Below are 21,660 nucleotides of genomic sequence, written 5' to 3'. Positions count from 1 at the left end.
CATTACTCAGACCGCCCACCATGGTGCGTCACAAGAAAGATTTCAAACCAAATAACAAATACTCGAGTCGGGGAGGCAGAGGCAGAGGAGGGAGGGCCGTAGGCGCCGGACCACCACGCCCCCGCCGTAACTCCGAGTCTGGAAGCGAAAGCGACCCCGAGAACGAACGCCCAAGGAAGCCAGAATTCAAGGCAGCATGTTGGGATCTGGGGCATTGCGACGCGAAACGATGCTCCGGCAAAAGGCTCATGCGCTTGGGCATGATGAGGGAGTTGCATGTGGGCCAAAAGTTTGCCGGCGTAGTCATCAGTCCCAAGGGCAAGAGAATAGTGTCGCGGGAAGATAAGGAGCTGCTAGACCAATATGGGGCTGCAGTTGTGGAGGCAAGCTGGAACAGGATTGACGAGGTGCCATTTGGCAGAATTGGTGGCAAATGCGAGCGGCTATTGCCCTATCTAGTCGCGGCAAACCCCACAAACTACGGGAAGCCCTGGAGGCTGAACTGCGTCGAGGCGCTTGCGGCGTGTTTCTACATCTGCGGTCATCCAGAATGGGCCGAAGACATTCTCTCGACATTCTCGTATGGTCGAGCATTCTTGGACATCAACGCCGCGCTGCTCAAACGCTACGAGGCATGCGAGAATGAGGAGGAGATCAAAAAGGCCGAAGAGGTCTGGCTTGCAAAGATCGAGCAGGAATACGAGCAGAGCCGAGCTGATAAGGAGGATGGCGCCGAAGACGACGTCTGGGCTGGAGGAAACCAAAACAGGAGGGTCATTGACGATTCAGACGACGACGACGACGACGAGGAAGATGCCGTCGACCCGCAGAATCCTTACGACCTCCCTGAGTCTGATGACGAAGAGGAGATGGCAGAGCTGCGCCGTCGCGTCTTAGCATCAAAGCCTTTCGCCAACCCCACTCCGAAGATTGACGATGATTCTGATTCTGATGCCAAGAAAGCCCCCGAGCACATACCTCGCGCTAAGCCGGCACCCAAAACTGATGACGAGGCTGAGGGCGATGCATCGAGCGACGGCGCAGATGACGACGAGTTTGACGCTTTCATGAAGGCGCAACCCACCACAGATAGAACAGGGATCACAGGGAAACAAAGGCAGAAGGCACTGGACAAGCAGACAGCCACGTTCTCCAGTGGCAAAGTAAACGCACCCAGTCGGCAGGGTTACTAAGTGTCGGGTGTATGCACCCGCGAGGATCAATGAAACTCAAGCATGAAACACGGATGTCTTATCCAGATCCTCTGAACATGCCCAGATACTCATCGGCTGTATTTAAGCGGCTGGCTTTCGCGATTTAGGTGTAGCCTGCGCCTGTTCGTGTCAACGGCTTTGCTATGTTGTGCTTGACTAGTTTATCTACCTACTCAGCTCGCTTGAATCGTGTTGTCAGGAAGGCGCCTCAAACGCCACCACTATCCTCCACAGGAACAGTATACAAATCCTTCTTCGATGGCGGCATTGGCAATGAACCAAATAATTAAAAGAAAGGCCAGATCGCTCAATCGCGCAGTACTAAGGCGCAAGGTTTATGAAGCGCTGGACTTACGTAGTCTATGAGCATTGTCGAATAGCAGTGTGTAACGATTGTGGAAGTAGACAGGCACATGGTGTGTACATCCTCTCCCTGCTTACTGCGGAACCGCATAACACCATGGGAAAGGAAAAATTACCAGTCATCTTGCGCTTAAGGGGAGACTTCAACCATGCCCAAAGCAGACTTTGATCTGCCATGTACATGGGCACCGGCACACGCTGCACCTTGCGCGCCTCAAGTTGCGTAGAATCCTGCACCGAAGCTTGGGACGATGACACCGGCGTGCTGGACTGACCCTTCCGAAAATCTTCACGTGAAGCCGCTATGTTCGGTACATCTAAGAACGACTTAGCAATGAGGCGCACGTAGGAGCTATGGTACTGTCGCAACGTTTAAGTTGCTTTCGGACCGTAACTCACGGTACTTATTACAGTGCCCCACGGCGGCTTGAGACGTGTGGCCAATGTGGCATGCCTCAGCATGGCAGAACCTCTGAACGGCGTTGTACTATCGTCGATGGCCGAATCTTGCAGTATGCATGCTATGCCGATACCACGTATTTGACTGCACGTGCATTTGTCAACGCCCACTCGATCGCACTCGCATTGCAGCTATTAAGGGCGCTTGACGTGCGATACACGTGCGATGGGTTCACTTGGCGCGCAGCTCGTGTTCGGCCCACCTCCCGCCCCTGGAAGCCCTGGACGTTGAGGACCTGCAATCATTGTCCAAAAACATCTCCAACCCAAGCCACGCGCGCGAGATCGCCGTCTCCAAAAGGCGTCAAACCCAAAACGGCGTTGATAAAGCATGCACCCGCGCTGGGCAGGTAGCATCCGCCACCAGGTCTGGAACCCCCTGCCGGTGCTTGCTCGAGCAACATGCGACACCTGCGTGGTTGCGTACGTCTGAAGCAGGATCGTGCAGGCATTGCTCGCCAAACTCTCCTCTGCAACTCCATGCGGGTAGATTAGGCTACGATAGCGAGTCTTAACGCGGCAACGCGCCTCAGCCGAACCCTCGCATATAGGGCTTGGGCACCGCGGGGCTCTCATTTCCGCAAGTCAGATACACGGGGGGAAGCTCCGCGTGTTTAGAGTTCTAATGCACGACCGCTGGGCCAGGATCTTCTGTGGCGGGTCCCGGGAGGACGGGGCCTCACACCGGCCATTGGATGGCAGCTGAAGCCTATGCAAAAGGCGCGGCCTCGGGGAGATAGTTGTGGAAGGGTAAGATGATGAGCGAGCTGCATGGGGTGCATTGGAGTGAACATGTACAGTAGCCGGCATGCTGATTTTGATAATCGTACGATTCTGATTCTTCTTTGACTTGTTTCACCGACCAGCTACAGACAAAAGGAGCTTGGGAACTTGGACGACAATTACTCTTGCACGTTGAGGCTGAAAGTGGATGCAAGCGAGATGGCACAAGACTACGTTCCTGCGCTGGTACCGACACCGGGGCAAGTCATTAGTGTCGTGCTGCAGATGAGCACTTTTGGGGTGTTGTGTATATGCTTCAGTAAGTACTTGAAGGCCGCAAGCCCTCTTCGGAAGGTGACGAGCTGACGATGTATAGCACGAAGAGCATCATGGATGTCGAACTGGCGTAAGTCCCACATGGTCCACAGTAATCATCCCCAGACTGACAATCACAGGAACCTTGCCGCTGGCCATCTGGCGTAAGTCCGCAATGTCTCCACTCAACTGCTCTGTCTAAGACATCTAGTCATCATCATGATCTACGTTGACTCGACACTCTTCGTATTTGCAACCGCCATCATCGTCCATGGGCTCGGCATCAACTCTTCGCGCAAAGTATGTGAGGGCGGGATCCTCTTGTGCCTGGTGTGTTATATGACGACAAAGATCTTGATCTACTACTTCCTGGTGGAGCGCGCATACATCGTCCGTGGATCGCTAAAAGCCCGTCGCCATACGAAGCTATGGCTGTTCAACTGCGTCTTCATGATGCTCCCGTACACGATCTTCGTCATCATGAACTTCGTCTGGCGCATCACGTACATTGATGACAAGGGCATGTGCATAATCGGCATGCAGAAAATCGCCATGCTGCCTCTCATCACCTTCGAAGTGGTCGTCAACATCTACCTCACCCTCCTATTCATCGTCCCCGTCCGCAGTACGTCGCCCAAACCCGACTTGTTCACTGAGAATACTAACCCCCCCACCCAGAACTCTACTCCTACCGAAACAACACCAACCCCAAACTCAACCGCATGGCCTTCCGCTCCCTCATCGGCAGCCTCGCCACCCTAACCACCAGCGTCGCCAACCTCACCGTCCTCATGGTCCTAAAAGGCGAACCGGGCTGGATCTGCCTGATGTGCTGCAACGCGGACATTCTCTTCTGCGCCGTGGTCCTGCACTGGGTGACATCGAAAGACAAGCCATCCTCGTACGCCTCGAGCCGCAGCCGCTCGCGCAACCTGACGCTGGACGGCTCGCCCTCGACCGGCGCGCAGCGCAACAGCCTCGTGCCCGCGCCCGAGAAATCCACCTCGGATGTGAAGGAGGATGCGTTGGAACTCTGCGCAGAGCACCCCCCGGACCTCAGCATCTGGCCCTACGACACCGAGCCCGCGACCCCGGTGCCTGCGCGCCTGCCCGGCTGCGTGACGACCGAGATCCGCAGTGCGGCCGCGCCGGCGCGCGATAAGAGCCGCAACGGGCGCGTGCTGGTGAAGCGCGAGGAGGGCGGCGCCGAGGAGGTCGAGCTGCATAAGATACACGTGCAGCGGGAGGTGTGCATTGACAGCGGAAGCAGCGAGGACGGGGAGACGGGGTACGGGCGGACGGTGCGGAATCCGAGTCTGGAGGATGCGTGGGGGATTAAGCGGAGCGTGAGCGCGGAGAAGATGGTGTGATATGGGTGTAATTGTGCGCGGGGCGTGGGCGTGGGGACTGTCGGGATTGATACCCTTCCAAATACTCTGATATCAAGATTCTTCATTTGTTACCACATGTCCCCCCCCCCCTTTCCAAGCTTCACACAACCCGCCCATCCAGCGCTCTGAAAAACACCCCGAAATTCCCATCACCCTGCTTTCCCCCCTCGCCGTCCTTCGCGGTATCCAGCACGGCGAAAACTACATCCTCCCACCACCCGCCTTGGAACTCCCGCTCCCGCATCACCTCCAGAAAACACCCCGCTACCTCCCCAGCCGGGTTCCCGAAGACCCCGCACCCCAGCGCGCCCAACACGAGCTTCGAGTGGCCCTGGCGCGCCACAACACGCAGCACAACGCGCACACGTCCTTTCATCTTCGCGCGCGCCCCTGCGTTCTTGTACGCGCTCCTGTCATCCGTGAGCCACGGGCGGCGCTGCGCCGCGACGCTAAGGACGGCTGTGACAGGCAGACCGGGGGCTGGAGTCGGGTACAGGGTGTGGCCGTCGGCGGACGACGAGCGTATGATGAGGCATGACGGGGAGTGGATTACGGAGAGGGGCGGGAGGGGGTAGAAGGTGCGGTGCAGCGAGAGGGAGAGCGTGGAGCGGTAGCAGAGCGCTTCTTCTTGCGCCATGGCGCCGTTGAGGAAGCCGCCGCCGGGGTGGGTGGGGGAGGCGAGGTTTAGGACTAGGACGGGTTTTGCTGTCGGAGGGCCGGGGGTGATGGGGTGAGGTGAGTGGGGTTGTTGGAGTTGTTGGGGTTGTTTGGGGGCCGTGGAGAGATCCCAGGGTTCTTGGACTGGGAGGCCGTCGAGGTCCGTCTCTTGACTATCGTTGGCGGGGCTGCTGTCAGGTGTGTCGGCTGCAGGGCTTGATGTTGCAGGTAAGCTGGCCAGGTGGACACGAGCTGTGTAGTGCGGTTGCAGCTCGATGGCAGCGTCGAACGAGTCCTTGTCCAAGACACGTATCCGCGTGCCTGCTCTGCCTGCGTCTTTGTCGCCAGCTGGAAGGGTGTACCCGGGGCAGTCCTTTGGGTCAAGCGGCGCAAGGCTGTCCAAGTCGTAGACAGAAGCGATGTCAGCTCCGAAGCCAGGCAGTGACTTGAGCACGGCCGGCAGCACGTCCATGGTTTCTTTGGCTACCTTCCTGAGCTCTAGATTGCGTGGAGATGTGCCACCTCGATGCTGGCCCGGCGTGCTTGGTGATGAGTATCTACCACGCCTACTTGGAGTTGAATGTCCACCACGCGTGCTTGGAGTTGAATGCCCGCCACGCATGCTTGAGGTCGAGGCTCCGCCACGCGTGCTTGGACTCGAATATCCGCCACGAGAGTGATAAGGTCCGGGTCTTCGCTGCTGTCGGTCGCTGCTAGGCCTGTCTTCGTCCTCGCGAGCGGTGTCTGGCCGCGGAGTCTTCTTGAAGAAGCCGGTGATGGAGCTTTGCTGCATGGTGAAGGCAGGTGCGACCAGCGCTCGAGATGCTATGCTTACCAAATAAACAACGAGGTAAAAACGGAGATTCGCTCTCTGATGCAGTAGAGTAAAGTCACGGGCATGCCTACAGAGACTCCAGCTCAGACGAGTCATTCGACGCTACGGCTAGGCAGCAAGCAGGGAGACGATTGCAGTTGCGAAGGGTGGTCCGGGTACCGCTGCGCACGTTCAATTATCCTTTCGACGCAGGGCCACTGCGAGATGATGCCCGTGGAGTGACAGGCAACGACAGCCCACCAGTGATGGACGGATCTCCTCCGCGGCTCTCCAGCGATGCATGGGCAGACGCAGGGATATCAGCCCTACAGCCGGGCCGTGCGTGCCCCACCCTCGCTAACGGGCGATCATGGGCCCGCGGCAACATGCTTACCAGTCAACACCACTCTTCTGCTCCTTGACGACGGCGTCTGCCCTGACATCGCGCTCATGTAAAGGCCACAGCCGGCGAAATGCCACCAATGCAGCTTGCCCACCCCTCGCCCAAGCGCAAGCGCGACCAGCCCCAGCCGATCCCGCTGCTCAACACGGCACTGGCCATTCGACCCGCACAAACCCCACCACGACGCGACAGTCCCGCCCCCTCGACGGGCCCCGACAGCCCCAGAAATGAAGTCGCAGACCAGCTGCGGGGGATGTCCCTCATCTCCACGGCCGCCATCCCCATGTCGCCGCTGACGCCTACCGACGACATCACACGCAAAAAGCCGAAGCTGGGCGCTAAGGACGTGGACGACGACACAGCACCGGACATGCACGCAGCGCAGACACCCGCAAAGCCCCGTAGGAGGGTCACCATCATGGAGACAGTCTCGTTTGAGCCGACCTTTGGAGGCAAGAGAGAGATCCCGGAGACTCCTCAAGCGCCACGACCCCGCACCGTGACAGACATTGCCGCATTTGCACAACCCACCACTTTTGGATCGCCATCTGGCAGCACGCCGTCGCTGCGGACGCTACTCAGCAGCCAGAATATCCAAACACCCGCGTCGACAGACACATCGTCGCCGCATTCAGCCATTCGCAAGATGCCTGCGTCGCCCCCGCTTTCAGCTCTCACGTGGCGGGACGACGAGATCACGGGCCACCTCACCGGCCCTGCCAACGACCCAGACGACGACGGGACTGGTCTCAACGGTATCGGGTTCAAGCCGACCCCTGCTATTGCGTATCAACGCGCGCAGAGGCGGAAACAGCAGCTCCAAGAGTGGAAAGCTCGAGAGACTCGTGAGGCTAGGGCCAAGCGCAGCCAGCGACGACAGCGAGGTGTGAGTGCTAGGCCCGCAGCATCCAGAGAGTCGACAATAGAAAGGGAACTGCCGCCGCCGCCCCTGGAGGTTTCTCGAAGGAAGGTATCGTTTGTTGTCTGAGCCCACAAACACCCATTGGAGGACAGTATCAGGGATGTGATCCATGCACACACCAAAAGACAGTAGTAGCCACAGTGCAGAAATTCACACACGCAGGAGAGGCGCGGAAGTAATGTAATCGGTGGATCTAGGACAGGAGGAGTAAAGGATTGTACGACGACATCACGACACACTGACGAATTGGTCACCTCGTTTTCTGGACTACAAGGAACGGCATTCAGGTGCACGGCGTATTGGGGTCAGGCGTTTTGGTCATTCTTTTGGTTTCAGCGAGTCCATCGCATAGGACGACATATCATACAGATACTCCAGATTTACACGCGTTCTGTACATAGCGCACTCCACTTTATCATCATCATCATCTTACAAGCACTCTGCGCAATCTCCCGCTACCAAAACTTGAGGTTCTTCTCGTACCAGTACGCCCAGCTCTTCTTCCTCTCCTCCTCCAGCCGCCGCAGCCCCTCCTGGCGCTCGTATTCCTCTTTCTGCCGTCTCCGTGCCTCCTTCTTGGCCTCGATGTTTGCGCGCTTCTTCTCCATCAGGTCCTGCGCCTGCTTGATGCCGGCCTTCTCCTTGGACCGGTAGTACTGGCACACCTGGTAGGACACTACCGACACGCCGCACCAGGTGGCCACGGCCCAGTTGCTTGCAATCAGCACCGGCTCTGCGTCGTTGTTAGCTGCAGGCGCGTAGAGGGGGTGTTTAGCGGGCCGACGTACTGCCTACGATGGCCGCCAGACTGCCGCCCGCAAACCCGGCGGCCAGACCCTGCAGTTGCGAGTCGCGCACGCAGGGCCGCTTGTGGAAGTTCATGTAGTACTCGGGCCCCAGGCTGCGCACGGCGTCGATGTACGACGGCCCGTCGCTGTCGAGCTTCTCGCCGCCCGCCGTGTGCGCGGTGCCGCCGGGCATGCTGTTTGCGGGGGTGCGCGGCTGCGCGGGCAGGTTCTCGATCTGCATCGTCTGCACGCCCGAGGTTGGCCGTGTGTCGTCGGCCATGGTGGGCTGATGTGCGGTGGGGCGGGCTGCGCGCGAAGCTGTGCGAGGGTTCTCGGCGGAGGAGCGGTGGCGGGGTTGCGGATTGCGGATTGCGGATTGACAGGCGTCGGATCGCGGATCGTTGGTGGTGAGCTGGGCTGAGTGGTGGTGCGGCAAGAAATGTTGATGATGCATTACTCCTGCTGTGGCGCACGCGTGTGGCTGGTGCATCGCTGCCAAACCGCCGCCGACGCTCCTCCGCAATGCGACAGCGTCGGCCACGGCTGCACGACTCTGCTATCTCGATCGCGTGCCTCTACGCGTCTCCCGCTGCGCCTCTGATCGCCAAACTCCGCGCACAATCGTCGTCCTCCGCCCCGCCGTGTGCGCACACGCAACGCGCCTCGCTCCCGCGCCCAGACGTACCGACACCACGCGCCCGCATCAAAGAGAAGGAACGCATTCGACATGTCGGGCCCACCGGGGCCAGGGCCGGCGCGCGCTATGAGCGTAGGCACGAATGGTCCTCCCAGCGCTGGGCTCCCTCCCCACGGCAGCATGGCGCCGCAGCAGAGTGCTGGGCCCCCGCCGCCGAGCACATCGGGTCCTCAGTCGCAGCAGAACCTCAATCAGATTGTGAGTGACTGTCTTTCACCTCGTCCTTAGTCCGGTCTCTGTGCGCTTTGCTAGCGCGGCCATGTGCAAGTGAAAACATTCTGGCTGTCGCAATACGATATACCTAGACTATCTTGGACCTATACCTTGACCTACCACTGTCGCAAACACCAATATGGGTCTGCCGCCGCACCGTCCCCGCACGACTGGGCATTCGTCCCCAGCGCCGAATCCTCGCTATTCTTCCGTGTTCGGACCAGGACAACCAGCACGCCCTGTGGCCCAGCCTCCGTTGGACTCGACCGATCTCGACCGTTCGAGTCGGCTCATTGTCAGTCTCCGGGTCCAGCCTTCACCGTGATGTCCAATCGATTGTCGCGGACCATGATTATTCCTTTCATGTCATTCACTTACAACATCAACCACATTGCTAACTGTCGCATAGGTGCTAGAGTACCTGTCCAAGAAGGGATATGTCCGCACCGAAGCAATGCTCCGCAAGGAATCGGAGCCCCAAGCGAACGGACAGCCCCTCGTCAGCGGCAGTGCAGAGACCGGCGGCGCAAAATACACAAAGTCGTTTGAGCTGCTGCGGAAATACACAGAAGACAACCTGGACCTGTACCGGCCCGAGCTGCGGAAGCTGATGTGGCCTGTCTTTGTGTACTCGTTCATGGATCTGGTGCGCGACTACTTCACGAAAGACGCCGAGACGTTCTTCGCTTCATATCAGAACCTTTTCGAGCGCGATCACGGCGATGAGATCAAGACCCTGCGCCAGGTTCGCTTGCCGTCTCACCTCACGGAGAGCAATATTGCTAAGCTGTACAACGAGAACAAGTACCGCTTGACTTTGACGACGATGCCGTTCTACAACCTCATTCAGTTTCTGGAGTCGAAGATGTTCGAGGGCGGCCAGGCGCTTATGGATATCATTCGGGAGCACCTGAACATCGTCACGGTCGATCGGACAGCTACTGCGGAGAAGAGCATAGCTGCGATCCTGGCAAGTGGGCAGGGGGAGGATGAGCTGCCAGCAGAGGACGAGGGCATCCCGGGACACAACCCTGGGCATCCGCTGACGAGCCGCCACGATCCTGAGGCTGACGCTGCGCGCATTCGTCTGCAGCTGGGTCCCTACCCTCACGACCAGGATCTGCAGGATGATGTCCGTGCCGCACTGCAAGATGAGGATGCGAAGGACGGGCCAAAGGCTGGGCAATCGTCGCTGGTGGACGAGTATGACCAGCGCATCAAACGCGAACCAACAGAGGACGGCCCGTCGCGCGACACAGTACCTCTACCACCATCTTTAGCGCGTGACGTCTCGATGGAGGTATCTAAAATCATGGAATACCGTGATCGTTACAAGATGGAAGGCCGCACTGGCGGTGTTGGGCCCGCTGTCAGCGTCACCATGTACACATTCCACAACACCTACGACAGCATCAACTGCATCGAGTTCTCAGGCGACAACCAGCTTGTCGCAGCCGGTATGGCGGAGTCGTACATCCGCGTCTGGTCCATGGACGGCAGCCCGCTCACATCCTCATTACCCGAGACGACCACACAACCGTCGTCGTCACGGCGCCTGGTCGGTCACGCCGGTCCAGTCTACGCTGTATCATTTTCTCCATCCACGTCCAAGCGTGTCGAGGGCGGCCCGCCCACCAACTCCCAATTCCTGCTGTCCTGCTCAGAGGACAAGACCGTCCGGCTGTGGTCCCTCGACACATGGTCCTGTCTCGTCGCCTACCGCGGCCACGACAACCCCGTCTGGGATCTCCAATGGGGCCCGTACGGCCACTACTTCCTGACGGGCTCCAACGACCGCACCGCCCGCCTCTGGTCCACGGACCACATTGAGCCCCTGCGCATCTACGTCGGCCACGACAACGACGTCGACTGCGTCGCCTTCCACCCCAACAACCTGTACGTCTTCACCGGCTCCTGCGACCGCACCGTGCGCATGTGGCACATCTCCGGCGGCAACTGCCTGCGCCTGTTCACGGGCCACACGGGCAACGTCACCGCGCTCGCGTGCTCGCCCGACGGCAAGACCCTCGCCTCCGCCGACGACGCAGGCAACATCGTCCTCTGGCACCTCGAGTCCGGCCGCCGCCGCAAGCGCATGCGCGGCCACGCCAAGGGCGGCATCTGGTCGCTCGCCTGGAGCGTCGAGAGCAGCGTGCTGGTCTCCGCTGGCGCAGACAAGACCGTCCGTGTCTGGGATGTCCTGCAGGAGACGGCCGAGAGCGCCGGCGCCAAAGCTGATGCGGGGAAGTCTGATGGCGCGCTGACGACGAAAGGCGCGAGTGGGACGACCGTCTCGGCGAAGAAGGTCGGGAAGGAGACGGGGGTGAGTGCGGATCAGATCAGTGCGTTTCCCACCAAGGATAGCCCCGTGTATAAGGTCCAGTTTACGAGGATGAATTTGGTGTTGGCGGGCGGTGCGTATTTGCCGCAGCGCGCTTGAGTTGAGTGGGGGGGGGGGGGGGGCTGAGGGGTGGGCGGAGTAGCGGGAGCGCGAGGTCTAGTACTGTGTGTGCATTGCTACAGAGAGCAGTCTTCCGAGAACAAAAAATGTAATACCCCTGGATTCTGCGCTTGATTCCCGTCCCATAAACACAGGACTTGGAGAGGGAATTCGTGTTCGTATCTACAGACCATGCTACTTTGCAAATATTAATCGTCTTGGGTTTGGGATGCTGTCGGCAACGCCCGTGAAGGACGTCGATGGCCCAGGCGGAGGAGAAGAGGCTTTCTACGTATTCGCTGTAGTAGATGCAGGGAACACGGAGAGCCAGGCAAACCAGCAGGTCTTGTCCTCCACCCTCTAGGTACACATAGGCACTTTGAATATCAAGGGTGCTTAAGTACCTTCATGGGTAAGGCAGATCGTGTAGTACAGAACAGAGAGAGAGTTATCGCATGTCAGTGAATACAGATAGAAGATTTGAGTATCCAGCTAGCCAAAGTGTGAGAATTAGGTAAGTGACCAAGTTCATACGTCGGAGCACTCTACTCCGCAGATGGCTGCTTGTACGATCGACCCTCTACATGCTAGTCCCTGCCTATATTGATCCGCTCCTACCGACCCAATGAGTGCTACTCCTCCACCTCAGTATCCACATGCCCAGCCTGCTCCGTGATGCACTCAGACCGCCAACAGCGGACCATACCATTCCCTCAAGACAAGCCCGCCAAACTCTCTGTATCCACACTACGCGTTTCTATCTTAATTCACGCACCGTCAACCCACCCCACCAAGCCCAAGACAACCAACATCCACGAACCTCCCCAGCAGGGTGTCCAGCACGTGATACCGCGCCACCGCGTCACGTCCTCACCTCACCTCGCGCCCACCACACCACCCATCCAACCCCCCACGCCCCACCAAAGAAACACACAATGCACCCCCCCTTCTACACAGAACGCACAACCCCCGTCCCCCGCCCTTCCCCCGCTGTCCTGCACCACGCCACCGGCCGCGCATGTGACCCGCGCGCGTACACAAATAAGAGTGGGGCTGGTGCGGCGACGCTGCGGGACATGGCGCTGAGGAGTGTGTGCTGGCACATTCGGCTGTGTGAGCCCGCGGCGCTGGAGGGGGTGGGGTGGTGGCCGTACGGGGGGATGGTGTGGGGGGCGCTGGAGCGCAGCAACACGCTCACGCTGGCCGCGTGGGCGCTGTTCCAGGCTGCGTTTCCGGCGCAGAAGGAGATAGCACATGCGTTCCGCGTTCCGGTGGAGTGCGCACCGTCGGTGGTTGAGTATCTGGCAACCCTGCCCGAGGCGGTGGGGGTCTGTGTCGCGCTCCCTGGCGCCGCTTTGAGCCGCGCACTCCTCCTCGAGCTGCTGAAGCTGAGGGGGTTGAGGGTGCTGGTGCACTGCTGTCCCCGTCAAACGGCGCCACGGCTAGGGATTAGGGAGCTGCGGGACTGGAGCAGGGCGGCGGCAGAAGGGGTCGGGGGTCAGGGGCTGAGGGTTTTGTATTTGTCGGCTGTGGAGCACGATAGCAGTGACAGAGGCGTGTTGGGGGCGCTGGGCGGGCTCGGGGGGCTGGAGTTGGTGGGGATTGAGCGGATGGGGATTCAACGCGCGGGGGAAGAGAAAAGGGCTAGATTCGAGGGGGAGGGAGGGGAGTGGGTGCGTGTCGATGGCGCGCAGGAAGAGGTGTATACAGGGATTATGGAGGGAAAGGACACGCTGGGAGAGAGGATGGAGAGGCTGGTGAGGACGGTGCTGGATGCGCATGACGGAGGGAGAGACGCAGTCACAAGCGAATGCGCAGGAGACGCACACCAAGATGCAAGAAAAGAGATAGGGGCAGAAGGAAGAAGAAGAGGTGGAGAAGAAGAACACGGCCCACAGCTATCCCTCACATGCTATGGCGACGGTAACGCACGCGTTCTTGGGCGTGTCGCGTGGTATGCACGACGGCCTGGCGCGGTGCTGGACAGATCCGACACACTGGGCAAACGTACACTGGACACGCCGGGTAAGGGGGTCCCGCGAGATGGAGAAGCGAAGAAACGAAGGGTTAAGCAGGGGAAGAAGAGGGATGTTGGGGACATGCTTGGGGGGTTTGGATGAGCGGGTGTGGTGACTCAAGTCAAGAGTGGATTGACTACCGCTATGAATGCGCGCGAATTGCGGTCCGGGGACTCGCGACCTGGACGTCAGTTGCGGATGAAGATGGGCAGTGCGGATTTGTATGCCGATCCTAATCAACCAGAGAACGACCTCCACAATCTGATCACAGATACCCACACGCAGGGATGCAGCCACCCTCCCTCTATCTTAGACTCACTCCTCCTCAATCTTCGGCGGCAACTCCCTCTCGCCCTCCCCCAAAACCCCCCAATTTGGACTCTTCTCCGCCTTCAACCACCCAAAATCATCCACCTGATCCCACATATTCTCCCCCTCGTGCTCCAACCCCGTCCCCACCAGCGGCGCAAACCGCACGCCCCCGCACCCCTCCACCACCGGCCTCGACCCACACGCCAGATACACATCCACCCCGCTCGCCGCATGCATCCGGAACTGCCGCGTCGCCACATACAGCCTGCTGTCCGTCACGCCGGTGATATGCGTCGCGCCGCTCACGGGCGGTGTGATGATCGTGCAGCCCGCCAGCGAGCGCAGGTAGAGCGCGTGCAGCGGCGTGGACAGGGCGCGCATGTCGATTGTGCAGGCGGTGAGGTTGGCGAGGGTGGCGGAGCTAGGGGGCCCGTCGGGGCCGGGGGCCGGGACGCGGATAGTTTTGCCGGAGAGGTTTGAGATGGTGAGGGTTTGCGGGTTGGGGGGATCGGCGGCTGTTGTGCTGTGCAGCGCGGCTTCTTGTTCCTTGCGTTCGCCGGGGGAGAGGCGGTCGAGTGGCGTCGGGGCGAAGGAGGAGGTTGGCGTGGATGTGCTGGTGGAGATGATGGGTGCGCGGGCCCGCTGGGAGGCTGCGAGTTCGGCGGCGTCCGAGATGGAGATTGCAGAGGCGTTCTTGCGGGTCTTGAAGGCGAATTTCTTGGGCGGGTTGAAGGTTTGGCGGATGCTTTGCAGTTTCTCGGAGAGGGCTTTGATGGCCTGGAGAAGTTAGCTGAGGACGCTTCACACAGGACTTGGAGGTGTACCTCGCTGTATGTGCGCTGGTCGTAGGCGGGAATGTAGCTCGAGGCGTCCTTTACTTCGTGTGAGAGGCGGTCGATGCCGGCTAGGCAGTGGTCAACGGCGTCGTTGCGTTCGCCGCCGCCTGTCGCTATGCTATTTAGACGTTCCATTTGCTCTTGCAGGGCTTGAAGGGTTAGTTGAAAGGCTTCCTAAAAGAAATATATGAGCTACCTGTGACTTCATGTCGGAAGTATCGAAAGAAGCGATCTTTCGAATCGGCTTCGGTCTGTGTTTGGGAAGCTTCCTGCATCTCTACGGAACGATGAGGTACGAGTACTCTGCGCGTAGCAAGATTGTCAAAGTAGTATATGCGGTCTACGGTGCAGGATGATAGTCCGTATAGTGCGTGGTCGCAAGATGTATCGGATGTCGACCAGTTTGGCGGGGCACGATTGAACGAAAAAGCGCGTCGAAGCTCGACGGGAAGATCGAGTGCATCATCGTGCAGAGTGCCATGGAATCATCTACGACGGACAGGCCGATTCAGGTAAGAAGGCAGTGAAGGGGCTCACGCGACAGCTACTTTTTTGCAATAGCCGATATTGCTCGCTATGCAGATGACGGCTCGTAGGCTACCCCGCAGTGCGTCACAGGGATCTCGACGCGTTCCTGACATGGGCGCACGTGCGTTCTTCGCACCTCTGTTACGAACGTGCTTGCACAACGACTTTGAAGGCAAGTTGGTTTGAGCCGAAGTTTCGACCAAATATATTATTCTTCACGCATTGAGAGCACTGCTGTAGTTGTTGTTTTGTCCATGGTCGTGACTTGAGAGCCAATCAGCCACTAGTCTTTACTCAGCCTCGTCGGCTCTCACGACATGGGTCGGCAACTTATCAAGTCCTCAAGGACTAAATATGAACAACACACATTTCATATGCAATGCGCGTCCCACGTACCTCAACTGGACTGTCGTCAGCGAAACAGACCCGCAATAACGGTAATCATGCGATGGCTGTATGCAAAAGGTGTCCAACGTCTGACATCTTATGTGATTTCGAGGTCGATAGCTTGTCAGCAAAGTGCCGTGAACGTGATGTCGATTGCCATTTTCGAGCTTGTGGGAACAAGTAGTATATACAGCTGTGGCGAAGTGCTCGATTCTTTGACTCGATGTCTACTTCTGTTGTGAACTCCAAGGAAATTGCGTATTGCGTCTAGGCCTGCGCTGCCTTTACATCGATTCCGTACTTCTCCAAGATCCTCTCTCGCCTCCTCTCCTCGTATCCGGGAGCGTAAATACCTAGACGCGTCAGTAATTGCCGATATGGGAGGTTCCAAAAGACTTACCACGACCCTCACCCAGCTGCTCGATGGTCTCAGACAACGGGCGTCTGCGGAGCTTCTTCAGGGCCTCCCTTCGCTCAACCTCCTCATCGTTCAAGTCTTCAACCGCGGCGCCGCGGATACCAGCGGTGTATCTGAAAGCAGACATGGCTGTTCCGAAACACATACCAGCACCGAGCATGTACGGCAGGCTCCGCTCTGAACACAATTAGCCTAGGCTATACCACAAATTTATGGGCACGTACTGAAGACACCGGTAGCCGCGCCGGCGGCAAACCCAGCGTAGAATTCGTTGTAGCAGTCGTCCTTCTTTTGGAGGTTGGCGGTCGCGTCGAGTGTGAACTGGTATGCGCCTCCAGCAGCGGCTATCGCTCAATTAGCTTCCCAATGCTTCCCAGACGGCTAATTGACAGTCTGCGCACCGAAAAGAGCAATTACGCCTCCGGACCGTGTGAAGATGCCCATGGCTCCGACGTTCTGCTTGCGGAGTGTGTTCTGCACACCGGCGATGACGGCACCCGCGAGGGAGGTCTGGAACATGGCATTGCCTGTGTTTTGGAGGGCGTCCCGAGGGTGGTATGTGGGCTGTTGGTCGGCCATGGTGGGCGGAATCGCTGCAGCTATCTCGTCTTGAGAGCTCCCGACACATGCGTTCACGTCGTTGAAGTTGGCTGCGTCTTGGCGCGCTAGGCCGAAACGGTGGCGCGCGGTTGTGCATCATCGCTGTGCATGTCCTGGATCGTCGCAAGGCGAGAGCTTGACAAGCTGCATGCTTCGCCGGTTTGCCGGACGGAGCTTGAAGCCTGCACTGTAGTTTCCCGATCCTTCCATAGTCTTGTATGGTGTTTGTGATGCAGCATGACCTCGACAACCAGCCTATAACACCGCTTTCTGCCTGCCGCCTGCCATGCGCCTGCTGTGCTAAACACCCCGAGTCGCATGGCATCCGTTTGACACTCTTCACACCGCCCACGTTGTGCCCGCATCCTGAACCTCGCATCTTAATAAGCACTTACCTCTGCATCCGTGTTATCTCCCAGCATTCCACTTTACATTATTAGCTGCGTCCGTCATGGCGCCTGGTACGGTACTCCCAAGATCCATGGTGTTCACTGCTAACCCGGCGTCAACCAGGCAAGACAGCGCCACGGCTGCTGCAGGACCTCCTCACATACGACCCTCGCCGCGAAGACCGAGCTGGTCGCAACCTCCTGACGAGCGCCCCGCCAGAGCACACCTCGAGCCGTAACGGCATCCCTGCTGTACCCCGAGGGAACTGTAGACATGCGCTTGTCAGAAAAGATGAGCAGTCTCTGCTGCCAGTCGCTGGTGATGAAGACCGGCCTATCTACAAAGTCGCATCTTATTGCTCGCAATGTCGTTGGCACATCGACGTCATCGTAAACCACAAGGACCGAGGGTCGGGGCGACCGTGTGGGAGTCAGAACGCCGAGTACCCACTGCATCACTTTGTCTACGATGGCGCGGGCACTGAAGAGAGCAATGGACTCGGTGGTCAACGCACTCCAAGGTCATTCACTTTCCGCTGTACGGCGAGCTCGTGTTCAACCTCAGTGCGCACAGAGCTCAAGCCGCCGCACTTTACAGAGCACGACCAGGACTTGTTGATGAACAAAGCACAACTGAGGAGGAGGTTCGAGCAAGCTCGCGAACTCATAGGAGAGCGCGAGGGCGAGACCATGTCGCGATGTGTGGATGGACCTGATTTTCTCGACACATTTCTGAAAGACTCGTTCACACCACTACCAGGAAAGACAAGGATCCCGCTGCTGAACAGAAAGTTTGCAAAGACGTTCTGGAGAGACTGCGACTCGATGTTGACCAAGTTGGGATTCCAGTATACGCGCGAGGTGAGCGAGGACGAGGAAGGATCCGATATCGAGACCTGGTACCTTCCCAAGCCTGAGGACGAACATGACCCGCTCCAGAGGAATCTGCGCACTACGATTCAGGACGCGAGATATGAACTGGACACCATGATTCTTGCAGTACCCGAACGTGAACGCGAGAAGGTCAGGCATATCCCACTGTACCCCGTCCCCTCACAAGGCGACATTGAAAGAATACTAGCATGCCATGATTGTAAGTTCCCCTCAGTTTCCATCTTGATTACTGCTGACATTCTATAGATGAGAAAGTGGCTGGGCGAACACGCAGTACAAGTACGACCGAAGAGGATCATCCGTATGTTCTACTTGACATCAAATTCGATGGGCTTATCTGACATACAAGTAGATACTTCGCAAGTCTTGGTGCAGTAGGAGATTTTGCGGATTCGCTCGTCAGTTTTGCGTACCGGCGGCAGAGCGCAGAAGACGAAGTCAATGCGCCTTACTACCTGGAGTGCTTCCAAGAAATCGCTGTTGGGCGGAACAGCGACAGTCTGCAGTATGAAGTGGCCATGCTTGCTTCTAAAGATATTCCCAGTAGGCGCGATATTGAAACTGCATATCGCTCTCTTGGATTGGAACCGGCACACGGATCTACCCTCAGCGACAGGTTTGTCATTGACCAAGCTAGGTCTCGCTTCCCCGACATCTCTCCGACCCAGCGTGAAGAGATTCGCAGACATCTTCGAGTAATTGGAAATGCGCGCCAAAGTGAGGAAATCAAACGAGAAGCCAGTGAATCCATCGACACGTACGACGAGGCGTTATCCTGGCTGGAACTGGATCATTCGCAGCCTGATGATTTCGTTCGAACCATGTTTGCGATAAAAGTGGGTCCCAGGCAACACTGTTCACTTCTTCGCTGACAACTCCAGACACAAGACAACCCCGCATGTGTTGAATCTGCGCGAAAAGCAGTATCCGTGATCGCTGAGCATCGAGACAGCGACCGACTCCGGCAGTTCCTGCATGAAGGGACTATGACCGAGCCAGAGATGGACCTGAGCGAGGCATACGCTTTGTTCGAGATCTCGAGCATGTCTGACAGGCAAAACGTTGATTTGTCTGTTTTGCAAAGCTCGATGCTTGTTGCACCGCCAAGCGAGATCGCTAAACTTGAGAAAGCATTCGCACTGATTCAACAAGACCAGGAGAAGCACTACAACAAGAAAGAGGAGCGACCCAAGGAGCCAGGTTCACGGGTCAACGACTTCCCTTTGGAAACTTGGCCTGTCGGCTGCCGCAACAACGGCAACACATGCTATCTCAACAGCGTTCTTCAGTTCTTGTTCACCATCAAGCCTCTACGGGAACTGGTTCTGAACTTCGAAGCTTACGAACAGGATCCCTCGCCGGAAGCACTCACCAACAAAAAAGTCGGTCGCGCAGTTGTTACTCCAGAGCGAGTAATCACGGCTCAGAAGTTCGTCCGCGAGCTACAAAGCCTATTTCGGTTGATGATTCGAGCTCCCACCGACAATGTTCTACCTACGAAGCACCTTGCTGAACTGGCACTGTGTAAGACCGACAGCCCGGATATCGTACCAGACACTCTAGGTGCTGAAAGCGAAGCAAAGGTCGATACGACGACCGATCACAAGGTCGACCCACCCAAGGAGGAGGGCACACCAGTTGCTCCCACTGACACAGTCATGGGCGAAGGGGACGCAGCCGGAAGCGACGATGTGAAAGGCGAAGGCTCTACACAGGCTACACTCAAGCCTGAAGCCGATAGCAAGCCGTCACCTCCATCTCGACCACCTCCCATCCCTCCTCGACCGAAAACACAAGAGCAGCAAAAGTCCAAGGACGACCACATTGCCGAGAGTGCTCGACAGCAGGATGCTGCTGAAGTCATGGGCAACATCATGGACTTGATTTCTTGCGCAATCAAAGGTGATGGTCTCCTGCGTGACGGTGAGCAAGAAGATCTCATCAAGAACCTTTTCTTCAGCGATGTGACAATCGTGCGAAATACAACGAACAAAGTTGAGAGAACGAGCGAGTTCAGAAACCATCATTTGGTCTCCGCTGGTGGCCGCGATCGTCATCTCTATGCGGCCCTCGACGACGATTTTGGGCTGAGTGACCTAGAAGGCGGTGACAGTAAATACGAATTTATCGCGGAGCCTGCCCCCGTACAGATTGTCAACGTACGCCGGCTACAGTTCAACAGAGAGAAGAAGCAACAGGTCCGTGATACAGCTCAACTGAGCCTGAATGACGTCCTATACCTTGATCGCTACCTTGAGGCCACTAAAGCGCTGTCCGGAGATAAGCTCCTGGATCTACGTCGAGGGCAATGGGCGAAGCAGCAGGAGCTCCAACGTCTTGCAGTCAGATGCAAGGAATTGCAAGCCACGGAGATTGGTGACCTGGATCTTGCCAACACAGTAGAGGAGACTGCGATGTTTGTCGAGAGTTTCTTGAAGGGGGTAGAGCAGCAGATGCTTGACCCACTTCCAACACCACCACCTGAAGACTTAGCTACGGATCTGCATGAGAGAGCGAAAATGCTTCAGTCAGAGCTTGAAGAGATTAGCGCCTCCATGACGGAGCTCGAGTCAGACATCGATACCGTATTCCGAGAATACCAAGATCACGGCTACCGGCTCCACGCTATTTTTGTTCACCGAGGTGGCACTGGCTCAGGCCACTATTTGATCTACATCAAGGACTTCCAGAACAACACATGGCGCGAATACAACGACGAGACAGTGAAGCCATACTCTGAGCAAGACATCTACAAACTTGGGTCTGGCACTCTGGCCGCTGGCAGCACAGGGATCGTATTTGTGAGGGAGGATAAGGTCGACCTACTCACGGAAGCGGTCTGCCGACAGCCGGACGTTGCTACTGCGAACATTACCGCGGCCAGCACAGAGCGCGCAGATGTCGAGATGTCAGATTTGTCCGCGCCGAAGATAGAGTACGACGAAGCCGAGGTTATTGAGGGGATCGAGAAGTCGTGAGCTTGTTCCTACGCATTCGAGGCCATTCAATGCCATGCTGGTCTGCTAACAAGAATGCGTTAGAATCGACGCAACAGCGCATACAATTGAGCTGCAGGTCATGATCGCGGACAGGATGCGCACAAACGGCAGGAAGCGCTCCTGCTCTCGTGTCGACTCTCCGCCAAAGCGAGAAAAGTTGACAAACGCATCTGCAGCAAGCAGCGGGTGTATTTGACGTGTGTATGTGGGGTCCATGACATAGAATGGCGTTCTGAGAGTGTGCTCCTGAGGCATAGCGCAGCGGCACAGTACGAGCCTCAAGGCGAGAACTTTTCAAGTCTTAATCAAACTATAGACCACACGGGACGAGTCCTATCTTTCTTCATAGTCGTGTCACACTCCAGGCTGCCGTGCTCTGGCAATGCCACTCTGCTTCCCACGTCACGCTGCTCCCCTCGACGTTCATGTTACCCTGCATTCGCAGTGGCGTATGCTGACTGCCTCCAATCTTATGTGCCAAGTCCAAGCCCGCACAGTAAAACTTCTCACTGCGGGACGGTACGGCTCAATCGTGCTCAAACGGGCTCTCCGTCAGCTGGGCAAACTGTATAAGAGGGCACACATCTGCTCTTGGTTGTCCGCATATACTCACAGGTAATTGCCATGTCCGTGGAGAAGTATCAAAACTCTCATCTGTACTGTTAAGCATCCGTCCGGACACCCCTCATGACGTCGTGTCTTGACGCCCAATGTTTCTTACTAAGCCATCGCGCTGCAAGCGATATTGTAGGGTCGAACACAGCATTGCCCTCATGACCGAGGGCTGCAACCTCGTTCCACAGTCTCATGCATTTGGTGGTGCACAGACGTAAACAACGTGGCACTGTCAAGTCGGTACCGAGGTAGCACTACAGGTCAG

The 21,660-nt window shown here is 57.5% G+C and overlaps 10 protein-coding genes across 10 annotated transcripts; 6 read left to right on the top strand and 4 right to left on the bottom strand.

The window, feature by feature from the left end:
• Positions 1–20: 20 nt before the first annotated feature.
• Positions 21–1,193, top strand: C7974DRAFT_308632 (uncharacterized protein; the record flags this gene model as incomplete). Its single annotated transcript, XM_046138180.1, has 1 exon — positions 21–1,193. The coding sequence occupies one exon, from the start codon at positions 21–23 to the stop codon at positions 1,191–1,193; it is 1,173 nt and encodes a 390-aa protein (XP_045998957.1).
• Positions 1,194–3,413: 2,220 nt separating this feature from the next.
• Positions 3,414–4,444, top strand: C7974DRAFT_307105 (uncharacterized protein; the record flags this gene model as incomplete). The annotated part of the gene is made up of 2 exons (XM_046138114.1): positions 3,414–3,699; positions 3,753–4,444. The coding sequence occupies 2 exons, from the start codon at positions 3,414–3,416 to the stop codon at positions 4,442–4,444; spliced, it is 978 nt and encodes a 325-aa protein (XP_045998956.1).
• Positions 4,445–4,565: 121 nt separating this feature from the next.
• C7974DRAFT_411201 (uncharacterized protein) lies at positions 4,566–5,915 on the bottom strand (the record flags this gene model as incomplete). The annotated part of the gene is made up of 1 exon (XM_046143538.1): positions 4,566–5,915. The coding sequence occupies one exon, from the start codon at positions 5,913–5,915 to the stop codon at positions 4,566–4,568; it is 1,350 nt and encodes a 449-aa protein (XP_045998955.1).
• A 422-nt stretch (positions 5,916–6,337) lies between these two features.
• C7974DRAFT_147297 (uncharacterized protein) lies at positions 6,338–7,655 on the top strand. The gene has a single exon (XM_046135701.1). The coding sequence runs from the start codon at positions 6,410–6,412 to the stop codon at positions 7,325–7,327; it is 918 nt and encodes a 305-aa protein (XP_045998954.1). The 5' UTR covers positions 6,338–6,409; the 3' UTR covers positions 7,328–7,655.
• A 61-nt stretch (positions 7,656–7,716) lies between these two features.
• C7974DRAFT_432593 (uncharacterized protein) lies at positions 7,717–8,329 on the bottom strand (the record flags this gene model as incomplete). Its single annotated transcript, XM_046144864.1, has 2 exons — positions 7,717–7,994; positions 8,050–8,329. The coding sequence occupies 2 exons, from the start codon at positions 8,327–8,329 to the stop codon at positions 7,717–7,719; spliced, it is 558 nt and encodes a 185-aa protein (XP_045998953.1).
• Positions 8,330–8,579: 250 nt separating this feature from the next.
• On the top strand, positions 8,580–11,408 carry C7974DRAFT_390117 (WD40-repeat-containing domain protein). The gene is made up of 2 exons (XM_046141444.1): positions 8,580–8,944; positions 9,369–11,408. The coding sequence occupies exons 1-2, from the start codon at positions 8,777–8,779 to the stop codon at positions 11,397–11,399; spliced, it is 2,199 nt and encodes a 732-aa protein (XP_045998952.1). The 5' UTR covers positions 8,580–8,776; the 3' UTR covers positions 11,400–11,408.
• Positions 11,409–12,316: 908 nt separating this feature from the next.
• C7974DRAFT_450736 (uncharacterized protein) lies at positions 12,317–13,625 on the top strand. The gene has a single exon (XM_046145755.1). It carries the CDS (start codon positions 12,335–12,337, stop codon positions 13,517–13,519), a length of 1,185 nt encoding a protein of 394 aa, XP_045998951.1. The 5' UTR covers positions 12,317–12,334; the 3' UTR covers positions 13,520–13,625.
• On the bottom strand, positions 13,626–15,308 carry C7974DRAFT_147282 (tubulin binding cofactor C-domain-containing protein). Its single transcript, XM_046135700.1, has 3 exons — positions 14,762–15,308; positions 14,554–14,714; positions 13,626–14,506 (listed from the first exon to the last, which is right to left on the bottom strand). Exons 1-3 carry the CDS (start codon positions 14,838–14,840, stop codon positions 13,733–13,735), a joined length of 1,014 nt encoding a protein of 337 aa, XP_045998950.1. The 5' UTR covers positions 14,841–15,308; the 3' UTR covers positions 13,626–13,732.
• A 64-nt stretch (positions 15,309–15,372) lies between these two features.
• On the bottom strand, positions 15,373–16,509 carry C7974DRAFT_390112 (uncharacterized protein). The gene is made up of 4 exons (XM_046141443.1): positions 16,300–16,509; positions 16,123–16,242; positions 15,881–16,075; positions 15,373–15,833 (listed from the first exon to the last, which is right to left on the bottom strand). Exons 1-4 carry the CDS (start codon positions 16,475–16,477, stop codon positions 15,748–15,750), a joined length of 579 nt encoding a protein of 192 aa, XP_045998949.1. The 5' UTR covers positions 16,478–16,509; the 3' UTR covers positions 15,373–15,747.
• Positions 16,510–16,536: 27 nt separating this feature from the next.
• On the top strand, positions 16,537–20,930 carry C7974DRAFT_147237 (ubiquitin C-terminal hydrolase-like protein). Its single transcript, XM_046135699.1, has 5 exons — positions 16,537–16,959; positions 17,012–17,980; positions 18,028–18,082; positions 18,134–18,617; positions 18,663–20,930. Exons 1-5 carry the CDS (start codon positions 16,950–16,952, stop codon positions 20,757–20,759), a joined length of 3,615 nt encoding a protein of 1,204 aa, XP_045998948.1. The 5' UTR covers positions 16,537–16,949; the 3' UTR covers positions 20,760–20,930.
• Positions 20,931–21,660: the final 730 nt, after the last annotated feature.

The sequence above is a fragment of the Boeremia exigua genome (genome assembly GCF_020726555.1).
Source record: "Boeremia exigua strain MPI-SDFR-AT-0100 chromosome Unknown C7974scaffold_4, whole genome shotgun sequence".
Taxonomy (NCBI): Eukaryota; Fungi; Ascomycota; class Dothideomycetes; order Pleosporales; family Didymellaceae; genus Boeremia; species Boeremia exigua.
The sequence above is the reverse complement of the archived record's forward strand: the minus strand, read 5'-3'. Positions and strand labels throughout refer to the sequence as shown.

Bases quoted from the DNA above. Each gene is read 5' to 3' on its own strand.
- C7974DRAFT_390112 (XM_046141443.1), bottom strand. From the start codon at position 16,477: ATGGCCGACCAACAGCCCACATACCACCCTCGGGACGCCCTCCAAAAC. The intron at 16,243-16,299 runs GTGCGCAGACTG...ATTGAGCGATAG, and splicing joins AGGCGTAATTGCTCTTTTCG to CCGCTGCTGGAGGCGCATAC. The intron at 16,076-16,122 runs GTACGTGCCCAT...AATTGTGTTCAG, and splicing joins CGCGGCTACCGGTGTCTTCA to AGCGGAGCCTGCCGTACATG.
- C7974DRAFT_147297 (XM_046135701.1), top strand. From the start codon at position 6,410: ATGCCACCAATGCAGCTTGCCCACCCCTCGCCCAAGCGCAAGCGCGAC.
- C7974DRAFT_390117 (XM_046141444.1), top strand. From the start codon at position 8,777: ATGTCGGGCCCACCGGGGCCAGGGCCGGCGCGCGCTATGAGCGTAGGC. The intron at 8,945-9,368 runs GTGAGTGACTGT...ACTGTCGCATAG, and splicing joins AGCAGAACCTCAATCAGATT to GTGCTAGAGTACCTGTCCAA.
- C7974DRAFT_147282 (XM_046135700.1), bottom strand. From the start codon at position 14,840: ATGCAGGAAGCTTCCCAAACACAGACCGAAGCCGATTCGAAAGATCGC. The intron at 14,715-14,761 runs GTAGCTCATATA...TAACCCTTCAAG, and splicing joins CTTCCGACATGAAGTCACAG to CCCTGCAAGAGCAAATGGAA. The intron at 14,507-14,553 runs GTACACCTCCAA...TAACTTCTCCAG, and splicing joins ACCAGCGCACATACAGCGAG to GCCATCAAAGCCCTCTCCGA.
- C7974DRAFT_450736 (XM_046145755.1), top strand. From the start codon at position 12,335: ATGCACCCCCCCTTCTACACAGAACGCACAACCCCCGTCCCCCGCCCT.
- C7974DRAFT_147237 (XM_046135699.1), top strand. The intron at 17,981-18,027 runs GTAAGTTCCCCT...GACATTCTATAG, and splicing joins AATACTAGCATGCCATGATT to ATGAGAAAGTGGCTGGGCGA. The intron at 18,083-18,133 runs GTATGTTCTACT...ACATACAAGTAG, and splicing joins ACGACCGAAGAGGATCATCC to ATACTTCGCAAGTCTTGGTG.